The 25,036-nt window shown below is 39.2% G+C and overlaps 2 protein-coding genes across 7 annotated transcripts in view; one reads left to right on the top strand and one right to left on the bottom strand.

The window, feature by feature from the left end:
• The window catches only part of PRKCQ (protein kinase C theta), a 153,443-nt gene that overhangs the window by 70,129 nt on the left and 58,278 nt on the right, over positions 1-25,036 (top strand). For all 3 annotated transcript variants that reach the window (XM_082387147.1, XM_082387148.1, XM_082387149.1), the window contains 4 exons: positions 2,822-2,931; positions 3,717-3,834; positions 5,406-5,566; positions 9,172-9,345. In XM_082387147.1, the coding sequence (XP_082243273.1) occupies positions 2,822-2,931; positions 3,717-3,834; positions 5,406-5,566; positions 9,172-9,345 (563 nt within the window). The remainder of the gene's footprint in view (positions 1-2,821; positions 2,932-3,716; positions 3,835-5,405; positions 5,567-9,171; positions 9,346-25,036) is intronic.
• The window catches only part of LOC309626470 (uncharacterized protein), a gene marked incomplete at its 5' end in the record, with an annotated part of 239,324 nt that continues 223,639 nt past the window's right edge, over positions 9,352-25,036 (bottom strand). For 2 of the 4 annotated variants that reach the window (XR_014243211.1, XR_014243212.1), the window contains one exon: positions 16,993-19,401. Of the gene's footprint in view, positions 9,870-16,992; positions 19,402-25,036 lie in introns of those variants that run through there. The other 2 variants (XR_014243213.1, XR_014243214.1) reach the window with 2 other exon arrangements.

The following is a 25,036-nucleotide window of genomic DNA, read 5'->3' as shown; positions in this document are numbered from 1 at the left end:
ACAGAGCCCAGATAACATTCAAAACAGAGGTGCCTTGCTCAGCAGGGAACTTTGTATTTTATTTTATTTAAAAAAAATTTTTAAATGAAGTATAGTTGATTTACAATGCTGTGTTAATTATTGCTGTACAGCAAAGTGATTCAGTTATACACATATATATATATTATATACGTGTGTATATATATATTATATACATATATATACATTCTTTTTTACTATATATTCTTTTCCATTATGGTTTATCATAGGATATTGATTAAACACAGAAGCCACTTTATTTTTTCTGAGCAGCCCCATTTTAACTTATGCCACTGGCTAATGCGTGTTGTATCTTTTAAGTGATAAAGGGCGCTGACCTAAGGAGGAAGATCACCCTTAGCTGCCTCCTTGTCCTCATCCCAGTTGCATCCACGTGTCTGGTGGAGCCCGGAGTGACATCTTAATGGAGGTGGGAGGGGTTAGGTCTCCAAATCATTACCGAAGGCAAACCCACAGGTAGTCAGAATTCACCTGAACAATCCCTCCATCACCCAAAGTACCACCACGCACTTTGCTCTCTACACCTGTTTAAGAGTCCATGGGTGGGTGGGCCAGGCGTTGTATAGAGTGTCTTTAAGAGTCGTAGGCAACAGGTAGTATTGGAGTGTTCTGCTGGGACAAACGGACAGGAATAATCAGATCCCCGTCTGGTGGCGCCCCTGTTCCTGTGATGCTCTCACTCGTTGGGTTTTCTTTCCCTGGAGCCCAGGCGCCCCACCTGCAGAGGCCGAGCTGGTCCCAACAGCACGATTGTGCCTCTGAGCTCAGAACTTCCAGGAGGATTCCTTGGCACAAGGAATTCCTTGTTCCACGGCTCCCACACCCTGCTGGGTTCTGTCCTTTTCGAACATTCCTTCTTCATGCCATTCTCTTTCCTCCTTCCCTGTCCTCCTGTGCTTCCTTAACCCTACTCCCTCTCTTCTCTCATCCCCTTCCTCTCCCCTCTCCTCCCCCCTCTCCTTCCCCAAGTCACTCTCTGTTCCTGCTGGAACCCCGAGAGGCTGGACGCTCTCTGCCCCCCCTCATGCCCTCATCTGCATCTCCGCCTCTCACTCTCTCCCCTGGGTCTCTCCCCCCCCTTCTTCACTCTCTCTTCTTCTTACTCTCCTGTAAGCCTCCTTCCTAAGTAGGGCCCCCGCTCCTCCTGACCCTGACTCCTTTCTCTCGCCACTGAAATTCCCATGAAATTAGTCATCGGAAGGGACTGTTTGCACTCACCGAGGTCCGGTTATCACCTACTAGGTTAGTAACAGACTTAGGACGTTGTAATCCTAGTGGGCACGGGGCCTCTCTTCACGGCACATCAGAGACGAGCTTAGATCCGCTACAGTTTTAAAGAGCAAGGTGCTCGATGCTCGCTACGTGCCTCCCTCTACCTTGCAGGAAATAAGTAGGAAATGGGGCCGCCCAGCGTAAAACCTGCATCCGGGAGCCCGGGAGGAGTCAAGCTAACAAGGCAGAATTCAGAGGGCAGAAGCCATTATGAGCAGCATCTTTACTGTATTAAAGGTTCCACTTCAGGTGGATTTTTATGACTTTATACTGGGATGAGTAATAGTTTATGCTTACTTACTAGAAAATGCTGTTTTGTCTTGTTATGAACTGTTTAGTGAAAACTAAAGGTGAAGATGGCTAAAATTTCACCTAAATATTTCAAGAATATTTTATTGTAGTAAATAATAAAGATGAAAGAAAAGTTGTCTTTCGTGAACACCTGTTGGAGGCCAGTCACTGTGCTAAGTTTTTGCACACAGATGGGCAAGTAATAAGGTAAGAAGATTAAAACGGCATGATTTTATAGCTTCTCCTGCCTAATTCCACTGTAACAATCCCTGTTGATATACCTTTATGGAACCTAGCAGGACATGAGATCAGAGTTCTATCTGCTGGTGTTGGGAAATCTTCGTTAGTTTTTTTTTTTTTGGCATAACGGTGATGTTTCATAAGCAGAATTTGTATTTTCTAAGACTAATGACATGAAGCGATATTGTCTTTACACAGACACACAGGTGCCCGACCCCCAGTACAAGAAGGCTCCCACAGTCACAGCACGGTCGTGCTGTTTTTAGGACTAATGAATCACGATACTCCTCCAGCATCGTAGGTCTCAGAGCTAGAAGCCTATGCAGATCATTTAGTTCAAGTAGTTCAGCTCTCCCATGTGGTGAGAACACGGTCTCTGGACACTTTCCTTCCTTTCACCCCCGCCTCTCACATATGCACAGACCACCCCACCGTCTCAATTTCCATTTCGACTGAGGTTGTACCCTAGGCTTCAGCCTAGAGGGTGGAGAAGCCTCTCGTAGCCCACGTGGGAAAGGGGATGCTTGGACTCCCTAAGCATCTAAGTGGCAGTGAATGACCTTCCACCCAGCATTCCACATTACCACCGACTTATTTGCTGGGATCATCCCTGGAATAAGAGCCAACCTCAGTTTTTCACTCTCAGCGATGGCACAGTGGAAATGCATTCTGGGAGCAGCCTTCCTCCCCATCCACAGGCTCTGGTTCTGCCTTGAACGGGAGTCACTTCCCAGCAGCATGCTGAGGTGCATCTGGTGTGTGCGTGAAGGTCTCAGGGAATCGGAGGTGAATGTGCGGTGGCATCGTAAAAGCACTGCCCTAGTCTGTTTGCTTTCAGTGTCTCCCTCTGCTGGGAAGATGGCGCCGGGGATTTGCCAATGATTCCTTGGACATACATGCACCTAAAACAGATGATGTGCAAAGTCCGTGGAAGTTGGTTCTGTTGCCCTTGCTCAAGGTGTCGCTTTCTGCCTTTCAGCATGTGGCATGAACGTACATCACAGATGCCAGACAAAGGTCGCCAACCTTTGTGGCATAAACCAGAAGCTAATGGCTGAAGCACTGGCAATGATTGAGAGCACTCAACAGGTAGGAACGGCTTTTAGGGGACAAGTTCCCACAATTTCAGCTCAACTAGGACTATTCCAGTCCCTTCACTCTGTGATCTGTAGCAACTCTACAGGGCAACGTGTACTCTGTTCCTGAGGACTTGCCTTGACACTGACTTTTATCTTCATGTCCACATCCCCCATTTGAGATACTTATTTATTTAATGCATTTGGATTGTGTGGATCTTTATAAGATCTTAAATTCTTCATGGAATGAGCAGGGGCAGAAACAAATAAATTCATTAAAATTATTGAGGATTCATTGCCAGCTTTATACCTATGTATGACAACTATATAATAACCTGGGGAAGAAAACATTTATTTGCTAGAATCATCCCTAGGATGCCTTCAAAACACTGAGTCCAAGGCGACTTTTGCCTTGCTACTTACTAGCATGCCGAATCCTCACATCCAAGGACAAACCCTCTTTAAGACTTGGCATTGCCCACGTAAGCTATTTTTCCATCCATTGGCTTGGATGGAAATGATTCTTATTTGTGACCAAATAATGTGGATAGCATGGGATAAACCAGTTAGCCCCCAGAAAAGTATGCAGGAAGCGAATACGTTCTGCTGGTACGTAAAATATGATAGACACCCACAGGATACGGGATCCCTAAGAGAGTGCCGAGGGGAGGGAGAGATTCGGTTATCCTACACATTTAGGGATCTGAAATGGCTTTCATGCCCATGGACAGCAGGCTGCACTGTCCCGTCAATGGTGGGTGGGTAGGTGGGTAGTCTGACTCTTTGTTTGTAACCCAGGCTCGCTGCTTAAGAGACTCTGAACACATCTTCAGAGAAGGTCCAGTTGAAATTGGTCTCCCATGCTCCATAAAAGGTGAAGCAAAGCTGCCGTATGGACCAGCACCGGGGAAAAAAGGTAGGTATCCTGATCCACCGTAGAATCGTCAGTAATTCATCTTGATTAACCTGAGTCCTCTGGACTTAATTCTCCACGTACCTGGCCTGATAAATGATTCTTTTCTAGGTAGAGATTACAGACCTAGCCGCCAACAAAGAGTCTCCTACTTCTTAGGAGTATTGTAAAACCAAAATATACCCCGCTAGAAAACCTTCATAAGCAGGTGGTGGTGGTGAGAGGTTGAGGTGGGAGAAGAAAATGCGGCATCTCTGGAGGAAACAATTGCAAACTTTTCCTTAGAATTTTAGAACGTTACTCCCTGCCGTGGTTAAACAGTTTTACAGAAATAAGTCCTCCATAGAGCTCTACGGTAGGAATACCACGGACCATCTTATTCTGCACCTTTGAGACTTTTCTGGAAAGTTTAAGATTAGAAAGGGGATTATGGACACCAAGGGGGGAAAGCGGGGGCATGGTGGGATGAATTGGGAGATTGGGATTGACATCTATACACTGATATGTATGAAATAGATAACTAATAAGAACCTGCTATATAAAATAAATAAACTCAAAAAAAAACAAAACATTAGAAAGGGAAGAATAGCCTAACGTCCTTAACAATTTTGATGTTATGGAAGTTTATCCAGCCTCCTGTTTGAAGGTCCTTCATGAGAGGATATGACCATGTGATTCTGAATAGTTTCAGCATACATTATAAAATACTTATTTTCCTTGGACTTAGAATATGAAAGATAAACCTAGAGATTGGAAAATAAATGTCATTATTCCAACCACAAAAAAAGACATGATAAATATGTGATGTGATACAGGTGCTAACTATCTAGTGATATCACAGTAGATAAATGTGTCAATCAACGTGTTATGCACCTTAAATTAGCACAATGTGATATGTCAATGTATTTCCATTTAAAAAAAAAGAAATGTTATAAGGGGATCAGAGGAAGGCTCCAGAAAAGTTTTTCTACACCTTCTCTGGCAGGGGGTGAGGAAGAAACTGTCCTGAAAATTTTTTAAAGAAGGGTTTGGATTAGATTTGGGAAGGGTCTCCGGGCAGAGGAGTAGACCATGTGTCTCAGACATGATCAAGGTAGGTAACATCTTGACTCGAAGACTGTGGCGAATGATGCATTTCAGATCTTTAACGATCTGCTATCCATTTCTTCGTCCCTGCACGGTCGGTCACAGAAATTGACGCCACTGTGCCTGTAAGCCACGCAAGCAACGGAGAATCATTTTTCCTCCAATTTGGTTTAAATCCCTATTTGTCTGTGATTCGGCATTATGGAAAGTGCTCATTCCTGTTGCATAGATAGATGGTCTTTTGCTGATTGGAGTGTTTCTTAACTTGACGTTTTTCCCAGTCTGTTGCATAAAGAGACACAGTCCGCCCCCCAGATGCCAGGCTCCCAGGCAGGAGGTGCTGGTTGTGCCCTGCAGGAACCCCTTTCTGCATCGTTGTGAACGGAGCTTCAGAATGGGATGTGGAAAAGAGAGCGTGTTCTCAAAGTAGCTAGAACGACCTTCCGCTGTTCCTTATTTCCTTTTAACCACTGATTTGCCATTTTCAGAGCCTCAGGGGATCTCCTGGGAGTCTCCCTTGGATGAGATGGAGAAAGTAGGCCATCGTCCAGAACCTGAACTTAACGTAGAAAGACCATCTCTACATATGAAATTAAAAATCGAGGATTTTACCTTGCACAAAATGTTGGGGAAAGGAAGTTTTGGCAAGGTATGATATTGTATGTAGAATTCTGTGGCCCAACTTCCAGAAATTGAAGAGCAAATCCGGCCAGTGGAACTGAACTGGTGGAACTGAACCACGCCTGGGTGTGCAGAGAGCGCATTCCTGGTCAGGAACTGTCATGTGATGTGATATATGTTAGAGGGCAGAGAGACATCCGAATAAATAGGGACCCGGGGAGCTCTGGGGAATAGCAGCCTCTGCTTCCTCGGAACAACGATTCAAGCCATTTCACTTGGAAGGTGTTCGTCCCATGAGCTTGTGTGTTCGATATCTTTGGACACCAAAGAAATGAGAAGGTGCCTCAGCCAGTTCCTGTTTCACAGATATTTTTGTTTCTTTGGTGGTTTTTTTTGTTGTTGTTTTGTTCCTTTCTCAAACCTGGAGTGTGGTTTTACCTTCTGTATGATTTCTTCTCTACCAAATGTCCTCAGCCTTGTTTTAGTTTGCTAGGGCTACTGTAACAAAATACCACAGATGGGGAGTCTTCAACAACAGAAATTTATTTCTTCCAGTTCTAGAGGCTGGAAGTCCAAGATCAAGGTGTGGACAGGGCTGTTTCTCCTGAGGCCTCTCTCCTGGGTGTCGACGCTGTCTTCTCCCTGTGTCCTCACATGGCCATTCCTGTGTGCATGTCTGTGCCCTAACCCCCTCTGCTTATAAGGACACCAGTCATATTGGATTAGGACCCACCCTAATGACCTCATTTTAACATAATTACCTCTGTAAGTACCCTGTCTCCAAATATGGTCACACTCTGAGCTGCTGGGGTTTAGGACTCCAACATATGAATTATTTGGAAGGGACACAATTCAGCCCAGAACACGGCCCTAGCTTGAGCGTCTTAGGAAAAGTTCCACAGAGGAAGTCCCTCCTCTAAATTCTTCCTGCCACTCACTCAGGTTATGGGCCATTAGTCACAGAGGGCAAGGAGAGGAGGAAGGAGACATAATGGAAGAAATTATAATCAACTATCAGTGACAAGAGGAGATTTTCAAGCCAGTGATTGTAAAGAGGGATGTCATGGAATACAGGCTTTTAGGTTATTTTGGATATTAAGGATATCACATGTATTAATGGAACTCTCAGTTGTTTTATATTTATATTGGATGCAACGTCTAGGAAAGTTTTAGCCAAAGACTATTGTTCCATGAATTTGTGCAACCAAGACCAGCATTATGCTCAGCACCTGCTCGCTAGACTTTGGCTGCAAAACTTACCCAGTTTATTTAATAATCATGTAACTGGGTATCGCCGTAGCTGAATGACACTGTGCTGCAGTTGGGGTTTCTATATAATACCAAGGCATTGCCTTTGGCAAAATCCACTCTGCCCTACAAACTGTAGCTGATATCCATTAATTCGTTTATTTTGTTTCCACAATAACATGAACCATAGCAGGCTCGTCTGGTGTTAATCTGAGTGTAATAGGCAATTTTACAGCCAGTCTTCATTAAAATTTAGCATCAATTAATGTGCAGTTATAACATGTTTCCAAAAACTGAAAGCACATTATAGAGATGGAAATTGCTTTTTTTTTCAGCTTCTTAGTTTATGGCTGGTTTGGGGATGTTTTATTGAAAGAAGCAATTACCAAAAGAGGACTTTTAATTGTTAAAGAAAAGTTTTTCTTTGTTCCCGTGTGGATTTTACTTTTCAACAAGGTTAAGAAGACATTAAGTTAAACCTATATGCCTTAGTAAATAACGCAGGGGACAGCTGAGAGCTTTAGGTATGCTCTGCTCTGTGTCCAAAGCAGTAAGCTCCTCACCATCAGGACCCCGGATCCCTGCACTCTGAGGGGACTGCACCGTGGGGCCCAAGGAGAGGGGGATGAAGCACCAGAGCAAAACGGGGCAGCTGTGTTTCCTTTTCTTCCAACACTAAGAATACTCTGAAACTTGTTTTTCTTCTTTCTTTTCACTCTCTATAGGAAGTATGGTTCCTCATCAAAATGGTAGCCTCTATATTCTGGTTCTCCATCGATTTTAGGCCCAGGAGAACAAATTGCATGTTTTCTGGGGATATGTATGTATGTCATTCATTTGCCTGAATTCTCATCTAAGCTCTACCCCCTCTACCAAGCCAGCTACCCCAAAGCTATGTGTCTGCACTGTATTATTTTAAACATAGACACGTGCATTTTCACTATTGGTGTAACGTCATTAACGTCAACATTCCCTAAAAGTCACTAAAAGAAGCAGACGGCAAGTGTTTTTTCTTTTAAGTATAGTTGATTTACAATATTAGTGTCAGGTGTATAACATAATGATTCAATAGTTTTATAGATTATACTCCATTTAAAGTTATTACAAAATAATGGCTGTATTTCCCTGTGCTGTACAATATATCCCTGTTGCTTACTTATTTTATGCATAGTAGTTTGTATCTCTTAATCCTATACCCCTATATTGCCCCTCCCCCTTCCCCTCTTCCCACTGGTAACCACTAGTTTGTTCTCTATATCTGTGAGTCACTTTCTGTTTTGTTATAGACTTCCATTTGTTTTGTTTTTTAGATTCCAGTAACTGTCATTTAGAAAGCATTTTACAGTTCACAAATCACTTTCCCACCTGGTATTTGATTTTCACAACAGTCCTGTAAGTCAGCAGTGTGTTGATAGTTACTGCTTTTACACATTCGGGAACTGAAGCAGCCCAGGGAGGTTAATTTGTTTGCCCACATTCCCACAGCTAGTAAGTATCTATCTGTGAAATGAGGCCTGAGCTGGGGTTTTCTGTCTCCAAATGCCATGTCCTCACTCCTGTCAATCGTCTGTGGCTGCATCATTTGCAAAAGTGAAAGTTGCTGAAACGCTCCATTACATGCCATCTGGTGTCCTTTCTTATAAGATTCATGAAATCAAGTGGAAAAAGTAAACTTTGGAGTCAGATTTCCCACTGAGTAGCTCTATGAATTTGAGAAAGTTACCCTTTGAGCCTAGTTTTTTTTAATTATTACTATCTGTGTTGCAGAGTGTCCTGAGCTAAGAATTAAATAGATACTAAAATTAGATAGCACATGTAAAGCACATAGCAGAATGTCTGACACATAGTAGGTCTTGAAGATAATACTAGTGTCTGTGCCATCAGAGGAAATGCTGTGCATTCTTTAAGCACATCAGGAAAGCTCAATTCCTCACATATTCTTTTTTTGCCTTGAAAAAGTGGGTAAAACTTAGAGTAAGGTTTTATGCTCATTTTCAGTGATATTTCAAGAACAATCAAGTCTTCCTTCCACTACTTGCTGCTGCTTCCTTCAATACATATTTGCCTCTGAATTTTTTTTAATAAACTTACTCAGGGCCCTGGGTAGACAGGGCACACTTTTTTAAATAGAATTTTTCAGGGGCTGAGAATAACCCATCCCATTGAACCGTAGTTTTGTGAAACCCTTTGAAAGGTAGAGAGAGGATGAAACCGTTCCGTATCATCCCACACCTGTGAAGCTCTATTTGTCTCCATAAAGGGGGTGGAGGAGGATTGGAGATGTAGTCTTTTCTCACCCAATACATCTCTCTCAGGACTTCGTGACTCTTCTTTAATGAGCGTGAATCCAAATTCTAAAATAAAGTGTCTTCCCCTTCCCTCTAGGTCTTCCTAGCAGAGTTCAAGAAAAGCAATCAATTTTTCGCAATAAAAGCCTTAAAGAAAGATGTGGTTTTGATGGACGACGATGTGGAGTGTACGATGGTAGAGAAGAGAGTTCTCTCCTTGGCCTGGGAGCATCCGTTCTTAACGCACATGTTCTGCACGTTCCAGACCAAGGTAAGGCTATCCTTCATCTCTACCTCTCACCCCAGTAAATCTGGGTGCTCCTGGCAGCCCTCGTTTGGAGACATGGGGTACTCTCTTCGTATATTTCTTCTTTACCTTTGAATCCACCTTCCATCCATCCAAATAAGTTTCTTCTGCTCTAAACACCATTGAAAAATTACTTAGAATTTTTTAATGTAGTTGATTGGGAAAGGGCCTTACTTCTGGATTTGTTTTTTAGAATTTGGTTTAACTTTTATAAGCAGTATGTGACTTGCTTAACAAAGCAGTGCTTTGTGAGAGGGAAAAAGTGACATCTGTTTATTCATCTGCCATACGTGTATTTGAAGAGACGAAATTTGGAAAAATAGATCAAAACGTGTGTGCACTGTTGTTTTCCTTTATAAGGCCAGTAGAAGATCATCCTTTAGAGCGGGCTTCATCAGTGAGGCCCTGAGCATTGTGGTAAAAGGGTGAATTTTGTCAGAAGTGTCTATTCTGTTCTGGGAGAATTCTCCTCCTGATCTCCTTTTTCCCTAAAATTTAAAAAAAGAATTTCTGTTTTGACTCATTTTAGAAAATTTGGAAAGTGCTTATATGCTCAGAGAAGAAATCATTTTAGAAAATTGATTTTAGAAAATTTGGAAAGTGCTTATATGCTCAGAGATCATTTTAGAAAATTTGGAAAGTGCTTATATGCTCAGAGAAGAAAATCATATGTAATCCCATCACTTGGGTATACTCACCATTAATACTTCTAAGTTTATCCTTCTAGATTTTTCCCCCATTAGATTTTTAAAGGTAAAAATAATGACCTACTGTAAATACCTCCTGTTCTGTAACTTGCATTTTCAACACTCTCTACATTTCCTCACATCTGTGGATATTCTTCTACAATTTATCTAATTAAGCTACTTCTAAATTTTGTTCTGATTTGAATAACACTGAAATGAACATCCCTGTAGGTCAGTCTTCCTGCACAAACATAATGATTTTCTCTTTTTATTTTTCTATCCTACTTGACCCTGTCCCTATGTATGTAGCCTAGAATAATAAGCAGACCCGTGTGGAGCTGTGTGGTTAAGGTCCAAAGAACATGAGGAGTTTTTCTCTTGTTCTGTTTCAAGCCTTGATGATAATGTCCTACCTTAGGACAAGTAACCGAGGACCTCAAGATGCCTCCAGCCACAGAAGGTGTTAGTGGGGAAACTGGGAATCAGCCAGAAAATGTGGACGGTCACTAGGGATTTCATCACCATTTCTCCAGCTCCCAGTAGATTCTCAACAAGTGTTTAAATTAGGGAATAAATGAATAAATATACTTAGCTAAAAAAAGAGAAACCAGACCATGAAAAAGCACTCAATGATCATATACTGTATTCAAAGCATTGTGAAGGATATAGAACTAATACAGTTCCTGACCTGGAGAATTTCATACTATAAAAAATTAAAGAGGCAAGAATGACACTTCTAACAGTGGTGAGTAATATTAATTGCAGAATGCAGACTCTAAGCACCAGAGCTGAGAAAACTAGAAGTTACAATTTGAATAGAAATTAGAATAGGCAGAAAGGGTACTTGGACAGCAGAGGTGTAGGGGCTATAAGAAGGCATGAAGGAATAAAGGGATTATGATAAGCTGTTTAAAAGTAGGCTTATGTTTTACAGCAGGAAGGAGTTTGGAATTTCTGATAATGAGGGTTAGAAAGATTTCCTGCTAGAAATTTCCTCCTGGAGAGATCATAAATATCTGTTGGTCTGGGATGGTGCAGATATTTTACCGGAAGACAAAGTAAGGAACTCTGTCCCACTCTCCCGGTCTGTTCTAGATTTGCTGTGCATCCTAGGGGTTACTTACAATCTCATTTTTCCTCTTGAAATATTGTGGGGCTTTTATCAAAATACTAAATACACCTCAGACCAGGCTTCTAGGGGCATTATGTAATCAAGTTTCACTCGGCACCTTTCCCTGCTGTTTTTATATATTTGTTTGTATGACTGTTTTTGTACCGTGTAGGGAAGGCTGTTATGAATCCCACTTTGCAGAAAATAGGTATGTTTCCTTCTCTGATTGTCAGTTAGAGCCTCAGGCAGAGTTTGCTTCTTTCCCTGTTACAGGAAATGCTCTTAAGATTCCAAGCCTATGTAATGATTTACCAAAACCAGAAAAGTAAATGCATGAGAAAAAGTGTCAGAGGATGTACATATCAAATGTAAAAATGACTGTCTCACTACTTAGATTTCAAGGAATTGAGTCCTTTTAGAAATAAGAGATGTGGGGTGGGGGGCGGGGAGAGGCGAAGCTTACATTATACTTTCTGAAGGACCCTGATTTGAGATGTCCTGATTTTTAAATTTTATTCACTTCTTATTGAAGTATAGTTGATGTACAATATTATGTTATAGGTGTACAATATAGTGATTCATAATTTTTAAAGGTTATACTCCATTTATAGTTATTATAAAACATTGGCTAGATTCCCTGTGTTGTACAATATATCCTTGTAACTTATTTTATACTTAATAGTACTGATTTCTTCTTCAAACCTTGTATGGCAAACAAAATAACCAAATGCCACAAGTGAGTGTAAACAGCAGCAATCGATTTGAATCATGATTTCCTCTGGGTAATTTTTTAATGTAGTCAGTTGGGAAAGGGCCTTACTTCTGGATTATTTTGTCTGCTTGCTTATTTTTTAGAATTTGGTTTAACTTAACAACGAGGATTGCAAGCATATGTGACTTGCTTAACAAAGCAAAGATTGCTTTGGCTCTTTGGGGTCTTTTGTGGTTCCATACAAATTTTAGGATTATTTGTTCTAGTTCTGTGAAAAATGCCATGGGTATTGTGATAGGTATTGCATTAAATCTGTAGATTGTTTTCCGTAGTATGGACATTTTAACAATATTAAGTATTCTAATCCATGAACACAGGATATCTTTCCACATTTCTTTGTATCATCTTGAATCTTCTACATCAGTATCTTTTAGTTTTCAGACTACAGGTCTTTCATGTCTTTAGTTAAATTAATTCCTAGGTATTTTATTCTTTTTTGATGCAACTGTAAATGGGATTGTTTTCTTACCTTCTCTTTACACAGTATACAGAAATGCAACACATTTCTGCATATAAATTTTGTATCCTGCAACTTTATTTATAAGCTTTAATATTAGTTTTTTCACGGTATCTTTATGGTTTTCTATGTATAGTATCATGTCATCTGCAAATAGTGACAGTTTTACTTTCTCCTTTCCAATTTGGATATCTTTCATTTTCTTGTCTGATTGCTATGGCTAGGACTTCCAATACTATCTTGAATATAAGTGGTGAGAGTTGGCATCCTTGTCTTTTTCCTGATATTGGAAGAAAAGCTTTCAGCTCTTCACTGTGGAATAAGTTGTTAGCTTTGGGTTTGTCATATATGGCCTTCACTAAATATGTTGAAGTGTATGCCTTCTATACCCACTTTGATAAGAGTTTCTATCATGAATGGATGTTAAATTTTTTCAGATGCTTTTTCTGTATCTATTGAGATGATATGGTTTTTGTCCTTCGTTTTGTTAATATGGTGTATCATGTTGACTGACTGGTAGATATTGAACCATCCTTGCATCTCTGGGATAAATCCCACTTGATCATGGTGTATGACTCTCCTAATATATTGTTCAATTTGGTTTGTTTATATTTTGTTGAGGATTTTTACATCTGTATTCATCTGGGATATTGGCCTGTAATTTTTGTGTGGTGTCTTTGTCTAGTTTTAGCATCATGGTAATGCTGATCTCAGAGAATGAGTTCAAAAGTATTCCTTCCTCTTTAATTTTTTTGGAATATTTTGAGAAGGATAGGTATTAACTCTTTTTATATATTTGGTAGAATTCCCCTGTGAAGCAATCTTGTTCTGGACTTTTGTTTGTTGGGAGTTTTTTTTTTTTTTTTTTTTCCTACTTATTCAATTTCATTACTGATTATCAGTCTGTTAGATTTGCTATTTCTTCCTGATTCAGTTTTGAAAGATTGAATGTTACTAGGAATTTATCCATTTCTTTTAGGTTGTGCAATTTGTTGGCATATAATTGTTTATAGTTGCCTCTTATGATTCTTTGTATTTCCGTGGTGTCAGTTATAACTTCTCTTTCATTTCTGATTTTATCTGGGCCATCTTTTTTTCTTGATGAGTGTGGCTAAAGGTTTATCAGTTTTCATTATCTTTTCAAAGAACCAGCTTTAAGTTTAAGTGATCATTTCTACTGTTATTTTTGTCTCCATTTCATTTATTTCCACTCTGATCTTAATTATTTCCCTCCTATTAACTTCGGGCTTTGTTTCTTCTTTTTATAGTTCTTTTAGGTGTCAAGTTCGATTGTTTGAGATTTTTATTTCTTGAGGTAGGCCTGTATTTCTATGAACTTTCCTCTTAGAACTGCTTTTGCTGTGTCCCATACATTTTGGAAAGTTGCATTTCCATTTGTCTCAAGGTATTTTTTATTTCCTCTTTGATTTCTTCAGTGACCCATTGGTTATTTAGTAGTATGTTGTTTAGCCTCCATTTGTTTGTGTTTTTTGCAATTTTCTTCTTTTGATTTCTAGTTTCATACCATTGTGGTCAGAAAAGATGCTTGGTATGATATCAGTCTTGTTAAATTTATTGAGACTTGTTTGGTGGCCTAACATAACCTACCTGGAGAATGTTCCATGTGCACTTGAAAAGAATCTGTATTCTGTTTTTGGATGGAATGTTCTGTATGTCATTTAAGGCCAGTGTTTCTTTATTGATTTTTCTGGTTGGATGATCTATCCATTGTTGAAAGTGGCATTAAAGTCCCCTATTATTATTGTATTACTTTCAATTTCTCCCTTTATGTCTGTTAATATTTAGGCCCTTCTATGTTGGGTGCATAAATATTTACAAATGTTAAATCCTGTTCTTGGATTGACCCCTTTATTATTATGTAATGTCCTTCTTGGTCATTTGTTACAGTATTGTTTTAAAGTCTATTTTTTTGGCTATGAATATTGCTACCCCAGCTTTCTTTTCATTTCTATTTGCATGGAGTATCTTTTTCTATCCCTTTACTTTCACTCTGTGTGTGTCTTTAGGTCTGAAGTGAGTCTCTTGGAGGCAGCATATAGTTGGGTCTTGTTTTTTGTTTTTAATCCATTCAGCCACTGTGTGTCTTTTGATTGGAGCATTTAGTCCATTTACATTTAAAGTGATTATTGATAGATATATACTTAATGCCATTTTATTAATTGTTTTCTGGTTGTTTTTGTATCCCTTCTCTGTTCCTTTCTTATTCTCTTTGCCTCTTTCCTTGTGGTTTAATCATTTTCTCTAGTGTGATGTTTGTGTTCCTTTCTATTTTTTGTACATCATAGGTTTTTGATTTGCAGCTACCATGAAGTTCATCTCTCTCTCTCTCTCATATATGTATATGAGTTTATTTAAAGCTCAAAGTCACTTAAGTTAGAACGCATTCTAAAAGCACTACATTCATACTCCCCTCTCCAACATTTTGGTTTTTATGTCATATTTTACATCTTTTTGTGTATCCCTTCACTTCTATTGTAGTTATAGTTGATTTTACTACTTTTGTCTTTTAGCCTTCATACTAGTTTAAGTGGCTGATCCACAGCCTTTCCTATATATTTGCCTTTACCAGTGAGATTTTTTCTTTCATATATTTTCCTATTTCTGTTTATGGCCTTTTTGTTTCACTTACAAAAAATGTTAAAGGGTCTTCTTTAAGGCCAGTTTAGTGGTGATGAACTACGTTAGTTTTCACTTGTCTGGGAAACTCTTGATCTTGTCTTCAATTCTGAATGATAACTTTGCCAGGTAGAGTATTCTTGGTTATAAGTTTTTTTCCTTTTAAGTTCTTTCCTTTCAGCACTTTATCATGCCACTGCCTCTGGCCTGCAAAGTTTTTGATGAAAATTCAGCTGACAGTCTTATAAGGGTTCACTTGTAGGTGACTAGTTGCTTTCCTCTTGCTGCTTTTAATATTCTTATCTTTAATTTTTGCCATTTTCATTGCAATGTGTATTGGGGTGTATCTCTTTGGGTTCATCTTGTTTGGGACTCTCTGCTTCCTGGGCCTGGATATCTGTTTCCTTCACCAAGTTAGGGAAGCTTTCAGCCCTTTTCTTTTCTCCTCCTGGGACCCCTATAATGTGAATGTTAGTAGGCTTGATGTTGTGCCAGAGGTACCTCAAACTATCATTTAAAAAATTTTTTTCTTTTTGCTGTTCTGATTGGGTGATTTCCACTCTTCTGTCTTCCAGATTGCTGATCCATTCTTCTGTATCATCTAATCTGCTGTTGATTCCCTGTAGTGTATTTTTCATTTGTTATTGTAGTCTTCAGTTCTGATTGGTTCTTTCTTATATTTTCTGACTCATTGTTGAAGTTCTCATTGTGTTCCTTTATTCTTCTCTTGAGTTCAGTGAGTATCTTTATGACCATTACTTTGAACTCTTAAATCCAGGTAAGTTACTTATCTCTGTTTCATTAGGGTGTTTTTCCCAGGGTTTTACCTTGTTCTTTCATTTGGAACATATTCCTCTGTCTCCTCATTTTGTTTGACTTTCCGGTTTGTTTCTATGAATTAGGTAAGACAGCTGCGTCTCCTGGTTTTAAAGGTGGCCTTGTGTAAGGAGCATCCCCTGTGTGGGCTGGGCAGCTTTGGCAGGCTGGTTGGGTCAGGCTCAGCCTAGGGGTGAGGGGGGCTGGAACTGGAACAGGTATGGGCCTGGGGGGGCAGGGGGGGTGGTCCCTGGGCAGGGTGTCCTGTGGCCACCCTGGCAGGATGGCTGGAGCAACATGAGCCAGAGTGGCCTAGGATATATACCACACCAAAGCCACCCTGGTAGCATGGCTGTAGCTAGTGCAGGCCTGGGGCATGCTACGGTGGCCTTGGCAGGCTGGCTACAGTGTCTGGACTGTGTTCCCATCCATGCACAGCACCTCCAACCCTGGAGAGAGTTCCAGCAGTTCCCCATGTGTTTGGCAGATGCTCTAAGGTTAGTAAATGGATTTCCTTCAAGTATGGTCTAAAGTGTCCTTTAAATTGCTGGGGGTTTTTTTTCTCACTGTGCACCAAGGTGGGCAAGTCTGTGCACAGGCCTCTCAGTGGTATCCCTCTCTACTGCAGATTGCTGTGTCAAGGGTGTTTCCTGTTGATGCTGGGTCTCGGTCCCTCTATCATTTCTTGTGCAGAAGCTGTTCAATCAGCTCTTAGTTCTTCAGGAGGAATTGCTTTCTGTGTAGGTGTACATCAGTGTGTCCATGGGAGGAATCTTTTAACTGTACTCACTAACAAATTAAAATCTATTAGAGACAAATTAATCATAAAACCTTGAAAATACATGTCATAAATTACTTTAGAAAGTCGCTGTTAAATTACTTCAACAAATGTTTCTTGTTGACCTGCTAAGTTCTGTGTTTCCCCAACAGAGGCAAGACTCAAACTATATGCGGATTAAATTAGAAAACTATTTCCTTTTGCTACCTAATCTAAGTAGTAAATAGAAAAAAACAAGTTCTAGCTTGCAAGAATAGTATTCTGCTTTCTTGAGTTTAAGATACCATCAATAATTAGATGCCCTATTTTCTTGATACACAAAATTGTTTTAAAAACTAGAAGCCATCTCCCAATTTTCTTGATACACAAAATTATTTTAAAAACTAGAAGCCATCTCCCAATTTCAGAATTGTCTAAATGTGAATTAACATGTATGTCAATTAGAAATTGCATTGGCTGCTAGTAACAGGGATAGAAAATAACAATGACTTACATGAGATAGAAGTGTTTTTCTCTTCATATAAAAGGAGTTACATACATGGTTCAAAGCAAGTATGACAGTTCCATGGTGTCAGAGATCCAGGAACCATCTGCTCCCTGTTCCATCATCTACTGTACTGAGTTCCCATCCTCAAGGGTACTCCTCAGTCCAACATGGCTGCTAGAGCCCAGCCCTCACAGCCACATTCTAGGGAGGAAAGAACAACCCCATGCCAGCTTAGTCTTCTTTCTTAAGTCGCTTTTCCAAAAGGCCCACAAAAAATTGCTGCTTACCTCTCTCTGACTCTTCTATAGCTGTAAGGAAAGCTGGAAAGTTGAATCTTAAGCACATTGTCCTCCAGAATAATTTTTTTTTTTTTTTTTTTTTACTAAGAAAGAAAGGGAGGCAACCAGCCATTTCTGCTCCAACATATATATTAAAATAAAGAAAATATGATTAAAACTAGGTTTACTGAAGCCTATTTTGCGCCAGATAGTTTCCTAGGAACTTTAAATATATTATCTCATTTAATTCTGTAAACCCAATGAAGTAGATATTATTATTTCATTTTACCTATGAGAAAACTGAAGCTAAGAAAGATGAACCTTGCCTTAAGGCCACTCAGCTGGAAACAGCATTCAATCTTACCATATGTCTTTGTCCAGATATGGGCCTCCTATATATTCATACCATGTGTCTTAGTGACATGTCATCTCTGTAGTATCTAAATGTTCACCTACAGGGGAAAAAACACAGAAAAATAGTTTTCCTCTCTTTTTAATTATGCTAGATTAAAAGTTCAATAACTCAAGTATGCAAAGTTTCTCTGATCTATCTCTGATAACCCTAGGTGAAAATAAGAGGGTTTGGAGAGAAAACACAAAATTCAAGAGTAAATTTAGAGATCTAATTATCTTTTTTTCAACAATTCATGAATTGAGCAGCATCCATCTAGCAAACAGAAAGGAGCTCTGAGGACCTGTATGAAATGGAAGACTTTTATAGGCAGAAAGTAGGGAGCGACAAGGAAAGAGCAGATTGTTTCAGTCAAGGTCACCTTCCTTAGATGGATGTCCTTACTGGTGCTGATCAGGAAGTTCCAGACTGACTGGTTAAGATTACATTCCTGGGGATGTTTGGAATTGCAGTTAGCTTACGTATTAAGTGCCGGTTTGGAGATGGGCTTAGCACAAGTGATTCCATTTGGGGACTGTTGTCTCTTTTCTAACAATCACACCGCCTCTTTTGCCTCTTTTGATCAGACCCTCAACTTAACTGGGAGATGTGATCAAAATTTAAGGTATTAGCACCACTCCCAGCTACCGTTCTGAAGTTCTCATGGTTTTTGATGATCCTTTGTGTGGTGTTCACAGGTCAGGATGTTTTTTACTTAATCTGTGGTATTCACAGGCCACAGAGTTTAGGGTCACATTTTCTAAGTCAGTCATTCTCTTCATTCCCTTCTTGAAGTTCCACTCTTAGGGAGATCATTTAGTTGGTGGTCAGTGGCTGCAAACATGAATTTAAAGCCTTTGAAAGAATACAGCATTCCAGGGAGATCACTATGATTATGAAAAGTAGGATAATTCCCAATACCTGGAGTGTTCTTCAGCCCCAAGACCCAAACTAATCAAAATCAAATAAGTCAAAGAAGGACCCCATTGAAAGAGTCACCTGTTTAAGGCAAGTGGCTTGTTCAGTATTTTTATGTAACTGAGCCTCAACTTCCTCAGAAGTGTTAATCCAGGTGCAACAGGTTGCCTTGGCTTAGTGAAGTAGGGCCCTGACAAAGAAAGGGTTTGCATCCCCTTAGCCTTGTGTCCCTTTCTTTGTATACAAAGCCTGGAAACAAAGTTCCCCAAGTTTGGGGTTATTAACCAGAGAGAGGGAAACAGACCAGAGGGTCTCTAACATCATGGATAGATCAGAGTTTTTGATGATAAATCCAGCAATCTAAAAGGATACCCCCCCACCCCCACCCAAGCAATGGCCTGGGAGATATGGATGAAGATGTTATCTTTCCAGGCCAGTGCCAGAGTAAACACTGAAGAGGAGAGGGTGTCAAGTTTAGTTATCCAGCAGTCTACCTCAACATCGGCTACTTCTCAATTTGATTTTGAGGTCTTCAGTGGGTGTACAGGACCCAACATCAGGTGGAGACTTCTTCAGTTGTGAGATATGTACCCAAGGTTCAAGTCCTTGCAGGTTGGCTGCCATCAGGTTAGTGAGGAAGATCTGGTAGAGTCCCTTCCAAGGAGACGCAAGGGCAGTCTTTTTTCTTACTGACTCCAAATCAGAAGGGTGGGAGAAAATTGGACACATTAGTTTGGAGAGTCATAGCCAGTTAATTGAGGGATCTAGAAGTATTCAAGATCCAATCCAGTTTACAGGTATATAACAAAACCTCAAAATCAATTACCAGGATTAGAATCTAATATCTACAAAGATACAGTTTTCCTCTGTATCATCACCATTTTTTTTAACCAAAGATAATTACAGTAAACCTAATTCATTTGCATTAAACTTGGCCTGATTAATTACATAAGTGCAGCAAGAATAGTGACTGACCATTTAAGCTCTTTTAAAAACTGTTTCCTGGAAAGGAATCTCAGAGTGAACTCTTAAAGCCTCTGAGGCTTTAAGCTAAGCCAAAGTCTCACAGTAAGATTTTACCTGCAATACCTATAGCTTTGGGTGAATTTCTCTCTTCTTGAGAACCAAAAAATACCGAGTTTCCTGGAACCTACCAGGAAATTACCTTTCTTAGTCACCTGGTTAGCTCCCAGGAACCTTGGTACCAGAGTACCAGTCCAATTTCTCCAAGGGATCTTTATTGACTCCCTAAAGTCAACCTTAGTTATTTAAAGCTGTCTGGTCATATCTGAGTCTATACACATCTCTCTCACATATAACGTTCCAGTCAAGGTCTTGGTAATATAACCAGTGTATCCAGTTGTGTCCTGTTACAAAAACAGACTCTCACTGAACTTACGTAAATAACTATTTTTCCATAAAAAGAATACTGGAGAGTTTCTGGATTCTGGAGGAATCAGAGAGAAAAAGTAAATGTTTCATCTTTGTTTACAAAAGTATACTTTACCTAATTGTAAGTCATGATAACGCAAGAGAAGTCTCAAATCTGGAAAAACAAAACATTAAAGTACCAGCAGTATTTCAAATGAGAAGTCCTAAAAATTCTAATCATCCTCCTCAGTTCATTCAGTCCTGTGTTATTAATTCTTGTTCTGCTTGAATCCAGTTTTTTCCATTAGTTCTGGGAATTTTTACCCAGTTCAGTTTTATGATGTAAAGTTATCATTAACCTGTGTTTGCCATACTTTGCTCCATGAATCTCTTCAAAGATGAGGCCCTTTTTTTTTTTTAAACATCTTTATTGGAGTATAAGTGCTTTACAATGGTATGTTAGTTTCTGTTTTATAACAAAGTGAATCACTTATACATATACATATGTCCGCATACCTCTTCCCTCTTGCATCTCCCTCCCTCCCACCCTCCCTATCCCACCCCTCTAGGTAGTCACAAAGCACCGAGCTGATCTCCCTGTGCTATGTGGCTGCTTCCCACTAGCTATCTATTTTACGTTTGGTAGTGTATATATGTCCATGCCACTCTCTCACTTTGTCCCAGCTTACCCTTCCCCCTCCCCGTATCCTCAAGTCCATCCCCTAGTAGGTCTGCATCTTTATTCCCGTCTTGCCCCTAGGTTCTTCTGACAAATTTTTGTTTGTTTGTTTGTTTTTAGATTCCATATATACGTGTTAGAATACGGTATTTGATTTTCTCTTTCTGACTTACTTCACTCTGTATGACAGTCTCTAGGTCCATCCACCTCACTACAAATATCTCAATTTCGTTTCTTTTATGGCTGAGTAATATTCCATTGTATATATGTGCCACATCTTCTTTATCCATTCATCTGTTGATGGACACTTAGGTTGCTTCCATGTCCTGGCTATTGTAAATAGAGCTGCAGTCAACATTTTGGTACATGACTCTTGTTGAATTATGGTTTTCTCAGGGTATATGCCCAGTAGTGGGATTGCTGGGTTGTATGGTAGTTGTATTTTTAGTTTTTTAAGGAACCTCCATACTGTTCTCCATAGTGGCTGTATCAATTTACATTCCCACCAACAGTGCAAGAGGGTTCCCTTTTCTCCACACCCTCTCCAGCATTTATTGTTTCTAGATTTTTTGATGATGGCCATTCTGACCGGTGTGAGATGATATCTCATTGTAGTTTTGATTTACATTTCTGTAATGATTAATGATGTTGAGCATGCTTTCACGTGTTTGTTGGCAATCTGTATATCTTCTTTGGAGAAATGTCTATTTAGGTCTTCTGCCAATTTCTGGATTGGGTTGTTTGGTTTTTTGATATTCAGCTGCATGAGTTGCTTGTATGTTTTGGAGATTAATCCTTTTTCAGTTGCTTCATTTGCAAATATTTTCTTCCATTCTGAGGGTTATCTTTTCATCTTGTTTATGGTTTCCTTTGCTGTGCAAAAGCTTTTAAGGTTCATTAGGTCCCATTTGTTTATTTTTGTTTTTATTTCCATTTCTCTAGGAGGTGGGTCAAAAGGATCTTGCTGTGATTTATGTCATAGAGTGTTCTGCCTATGTTTTCCTCTAAGAGTTTGATGGTGTCTGGCCTTACATTTAGGTCTTTAATCCATTTGGAGTTTATTTTTGTGTATGGTGTTAGGGAGTGTTCTAATTTCATTATTTTACATGTAGCTGTCCAGTTTTCCCAGCACCACTTATTGAACAGGCTGTCTTTACTGTATATTCTTGCCTCCTTTATCAAAGATAAGGTGACCATATATGTGTGTGGGTTTACCTCTGGGCTTTCTATCCTGTTCCATTGATCTATATTTCTATTTTTGTGCCAGTACCATACTGTCTTGATTACTGTAGCTTTGTAGTATAGTCTGAAGTCAGGGAGCCTGATTCCTCCAGCTCTGTTTTTCTTTCTCAAGATTGCTTTGGCTATTCGGGGTCTTTTGTGCTTCCATACAAATTGTGAAATTTTTTGTTCTAGTTCTGTGAAAAATGCCATTGGTAGTTTGATAGGGATTGCATTGAATCTGTAGATTGTGTTGGGTAGTAGAGTCATTTTCACAATGTTGATTCTTCCACTCCAAGAACATGGTATATCTCTCCATCTCTTTGTATCATCTTTAATTTCTTTCATCAGTGCCTTATAATTTTCTGTATACAGGTCTTTTGTCTCCTTAGGTAGGTTCATTCCTAGATATTTTATTCTTTTTGTTGCAGTGGTAAATGGGAGTGTTTTCTTAATTTCACTTTCAGATTTTTCATCATTAGTGTATAGGAATGCAAGAGATTTCTGTGCATTAATTTTGTATCCTGCTACTTTACCAAATCCATTGATTAGCTCTAGTAGTTTTCTGGTAGCATCTTTAGGATTCTCTATGTATAGTATCATGTCATCTGCAAACAGTGACAGCTTTACTTCTTTTCCAATTTGGATTCCTTTTATTTCTTTTTCTTCTCTGATTGCTGTGGCTAAAACTTCCAAAACTTTGTTGAATAATAGTGGTGAGAGTGGGCTACCTTGTCTTGTTCCTGATCTTAGTGGAAATGGTTTCAGTTTTTCACCATTGAGGATGATGTTGGCTGTGGGTTTGTCATATATGGCCTTTATTATGTTGAGGAAAGTTCCCTCTATGCCTACTTTCTGGAGGGTTTTTATCATAAATGAGTGTTGAATTTTGTCGAAAGCTTTCTCTGCATCTATTGAGATGATCATATGGTTTTTCTCCTTCAGTTTGTTAATATGGTGTATCACGTTGATTGATTTGCGTATATTGAAGAATCCTTGCATTCCTGGGATAAACCCCACTTGATCATAGTGTGTGATCCTTTTAATGTGCTGTTGTATTCTGTTTGCTAGTATTTTGTTGAGGATTTTTGCATCTATGTTCATCAGTGATATTGGCCTGTAGTTTTCTTTCTTTGTGACATCTTTGTCTGGTTTTGGTATTAGAGTGATGGTGGCCTTGTAGAATGAGTTTGGGAGTGTTCCTCCCTCTGCTATATTTTGGAAGAGTTTGAGAAAGATAGGTGTTAGCTCTTCTCAAAATGTTTGATAGAATTCGCCTGCGAAGCCATCTGGTCCTAGGCTTTTGTTTGTTGGAAGATTTTTAATCACAGTTTCAATTTCAGTGCTTGTGATTGGTCTGTTCATATTTTCTATTTCTTCCTGGTTCAGTCTCGGAAGGTTGTGCATTTCTAAGAATTTGTCCATTTCCTCCAGGTTGTCCATTTTATTGGCATAGAGTTGCTTGTAGTAATCTCTCATGATCCTTTGTATTTCTGCAGTGTCAGTGGTTACTTCTCCTTTTTCATTTCTAATTCTATTGATTTGAGTCTTCTCCCTTTTTTTCTTGATAAGTCTGGCTAATGGTTTATCAATTTTGTTTATCTTCTCAAAGAACCAGCTTTTAGTTTTATTGATCTTTGCTATTGTTTCTGTCATTTCTTTTTCATTTATTTCTGATCTGATCTTTATGCTTTCTTTCCTTCTGCTAACTTTGGGGTTTTTTTGTGCTTCTTCCTCTAATTGCTTTAGGTGTAAGGTTAGGTTGTTTGAGATGTTTCTTGTTAAGGTAGGATTGTACTGCTATAAACTTCCCTGCTTTTGCTGCATCCCATAGGTTTTGGGTTATTGTGTTTTCATTGTTATTTGTTTCTAGGTATTTTTTGATTTCCTCTTTGATTTCTTCAGTGATCTCTTGGTTATTAAGTAGTGTGTTGTTTAGCCTCCATGTGTTTGTATTTGTTACAGATTTTTTCCTGTAATTGATACCTAGTCTCATAGTGTTGTGGTCAGAAAAGATACTTGATACGATTTCAATTTTCTTAAATTTACCAAGGCTTGATTTGTGACCTAAGATATGATCTATCCTGGAGAATGTTCCATGAGCACTTGAAAAGAATGTGTATTCTGTTGTTTTTGGAGGGAATGTCCTATAAATATCAATTAAGTCCACCTTGTTTAATGTATCATTTAAAGCTTGTGTTTCCTTATTTGTTTTCATTTTTGATGATCTGTCCATTGGTGAAAGTGGGGTGTTAAAGTCCCCTACTATGATTGTGTTACTGCCGATTTCCCCTTTTATGGCTGTTAACATTTGCCTTATGTACTGAGGTGCTCCTATGTTGGGTGCATAAATATTTACAATTGTTATACCTTGTTCTTGGATTGATCCCTTGATCATTATGTAGTGTCCTTCTTTGTCTCTTGTAATAGTCTTTGTTTTAAAGTCTATTTTGTCTGATATGAGAATTGCTACTCCAGCTTTCTCTTGATTTCCATTTGCATGGAATATCTTTTTCCATCCCCTCACTTTCAGTCTGTATGTGTCCCTAGGTCTGAAGTGGGTCTCTTGTAGACAGCATATATATGGGTCTTGTTTTTGTATCCATTCAGCCAGTCTATGTCTTTTGGTTGGAGCATTTAATTCATTTACAGTTAAGGTAATTATTGATATGTATGTTCCTATTACCATTTTCTTAAGTGTTTTGGGTTTATTATTGTAGGTCTTTTCCTTCTCTTGTATTTCCTGCCTAGAGAAGTACATTTGTCGTAAAGCTGGTTTGGTGGTGCTGAATTCTCTTAGCTTTTGCTTGTCTGTAAAGCTTTTAATTTCCCTGTCAAATCTGAATGAGATCCTTGCTGGGTAGAGTAATCTTGGTTGTAGGTTTTTCTCCTTCATCACTTTAAATATGTCCTGCCACTTCCTTCTGGCTTGTAGAGTTTCTGCTGAAAGATCAGCTTTTAACCTTATAGGGATTCCCTTATGTGTTATTTGTTGTTTTTCCCTTGCTGCTTTTAATATTTGTTCTTTGTATTTAATTTTTGATAGTTTGATT

Source organism: Balaenoptera borealis (assembly GCF_965194805.1).
Source record: "Balaenoptera borealis genome assembly, chromosome: 3".
Lineage (NCBI taxonomy): Eukaryota > Metazoa > Chordata > Mammalia > Artiodactyla > Balaenopteridae > Balaenoptera > Balaenoptera borealis.
This window is presented reverse-complemented; position numbering and strand designations above follow the sequence as displayed.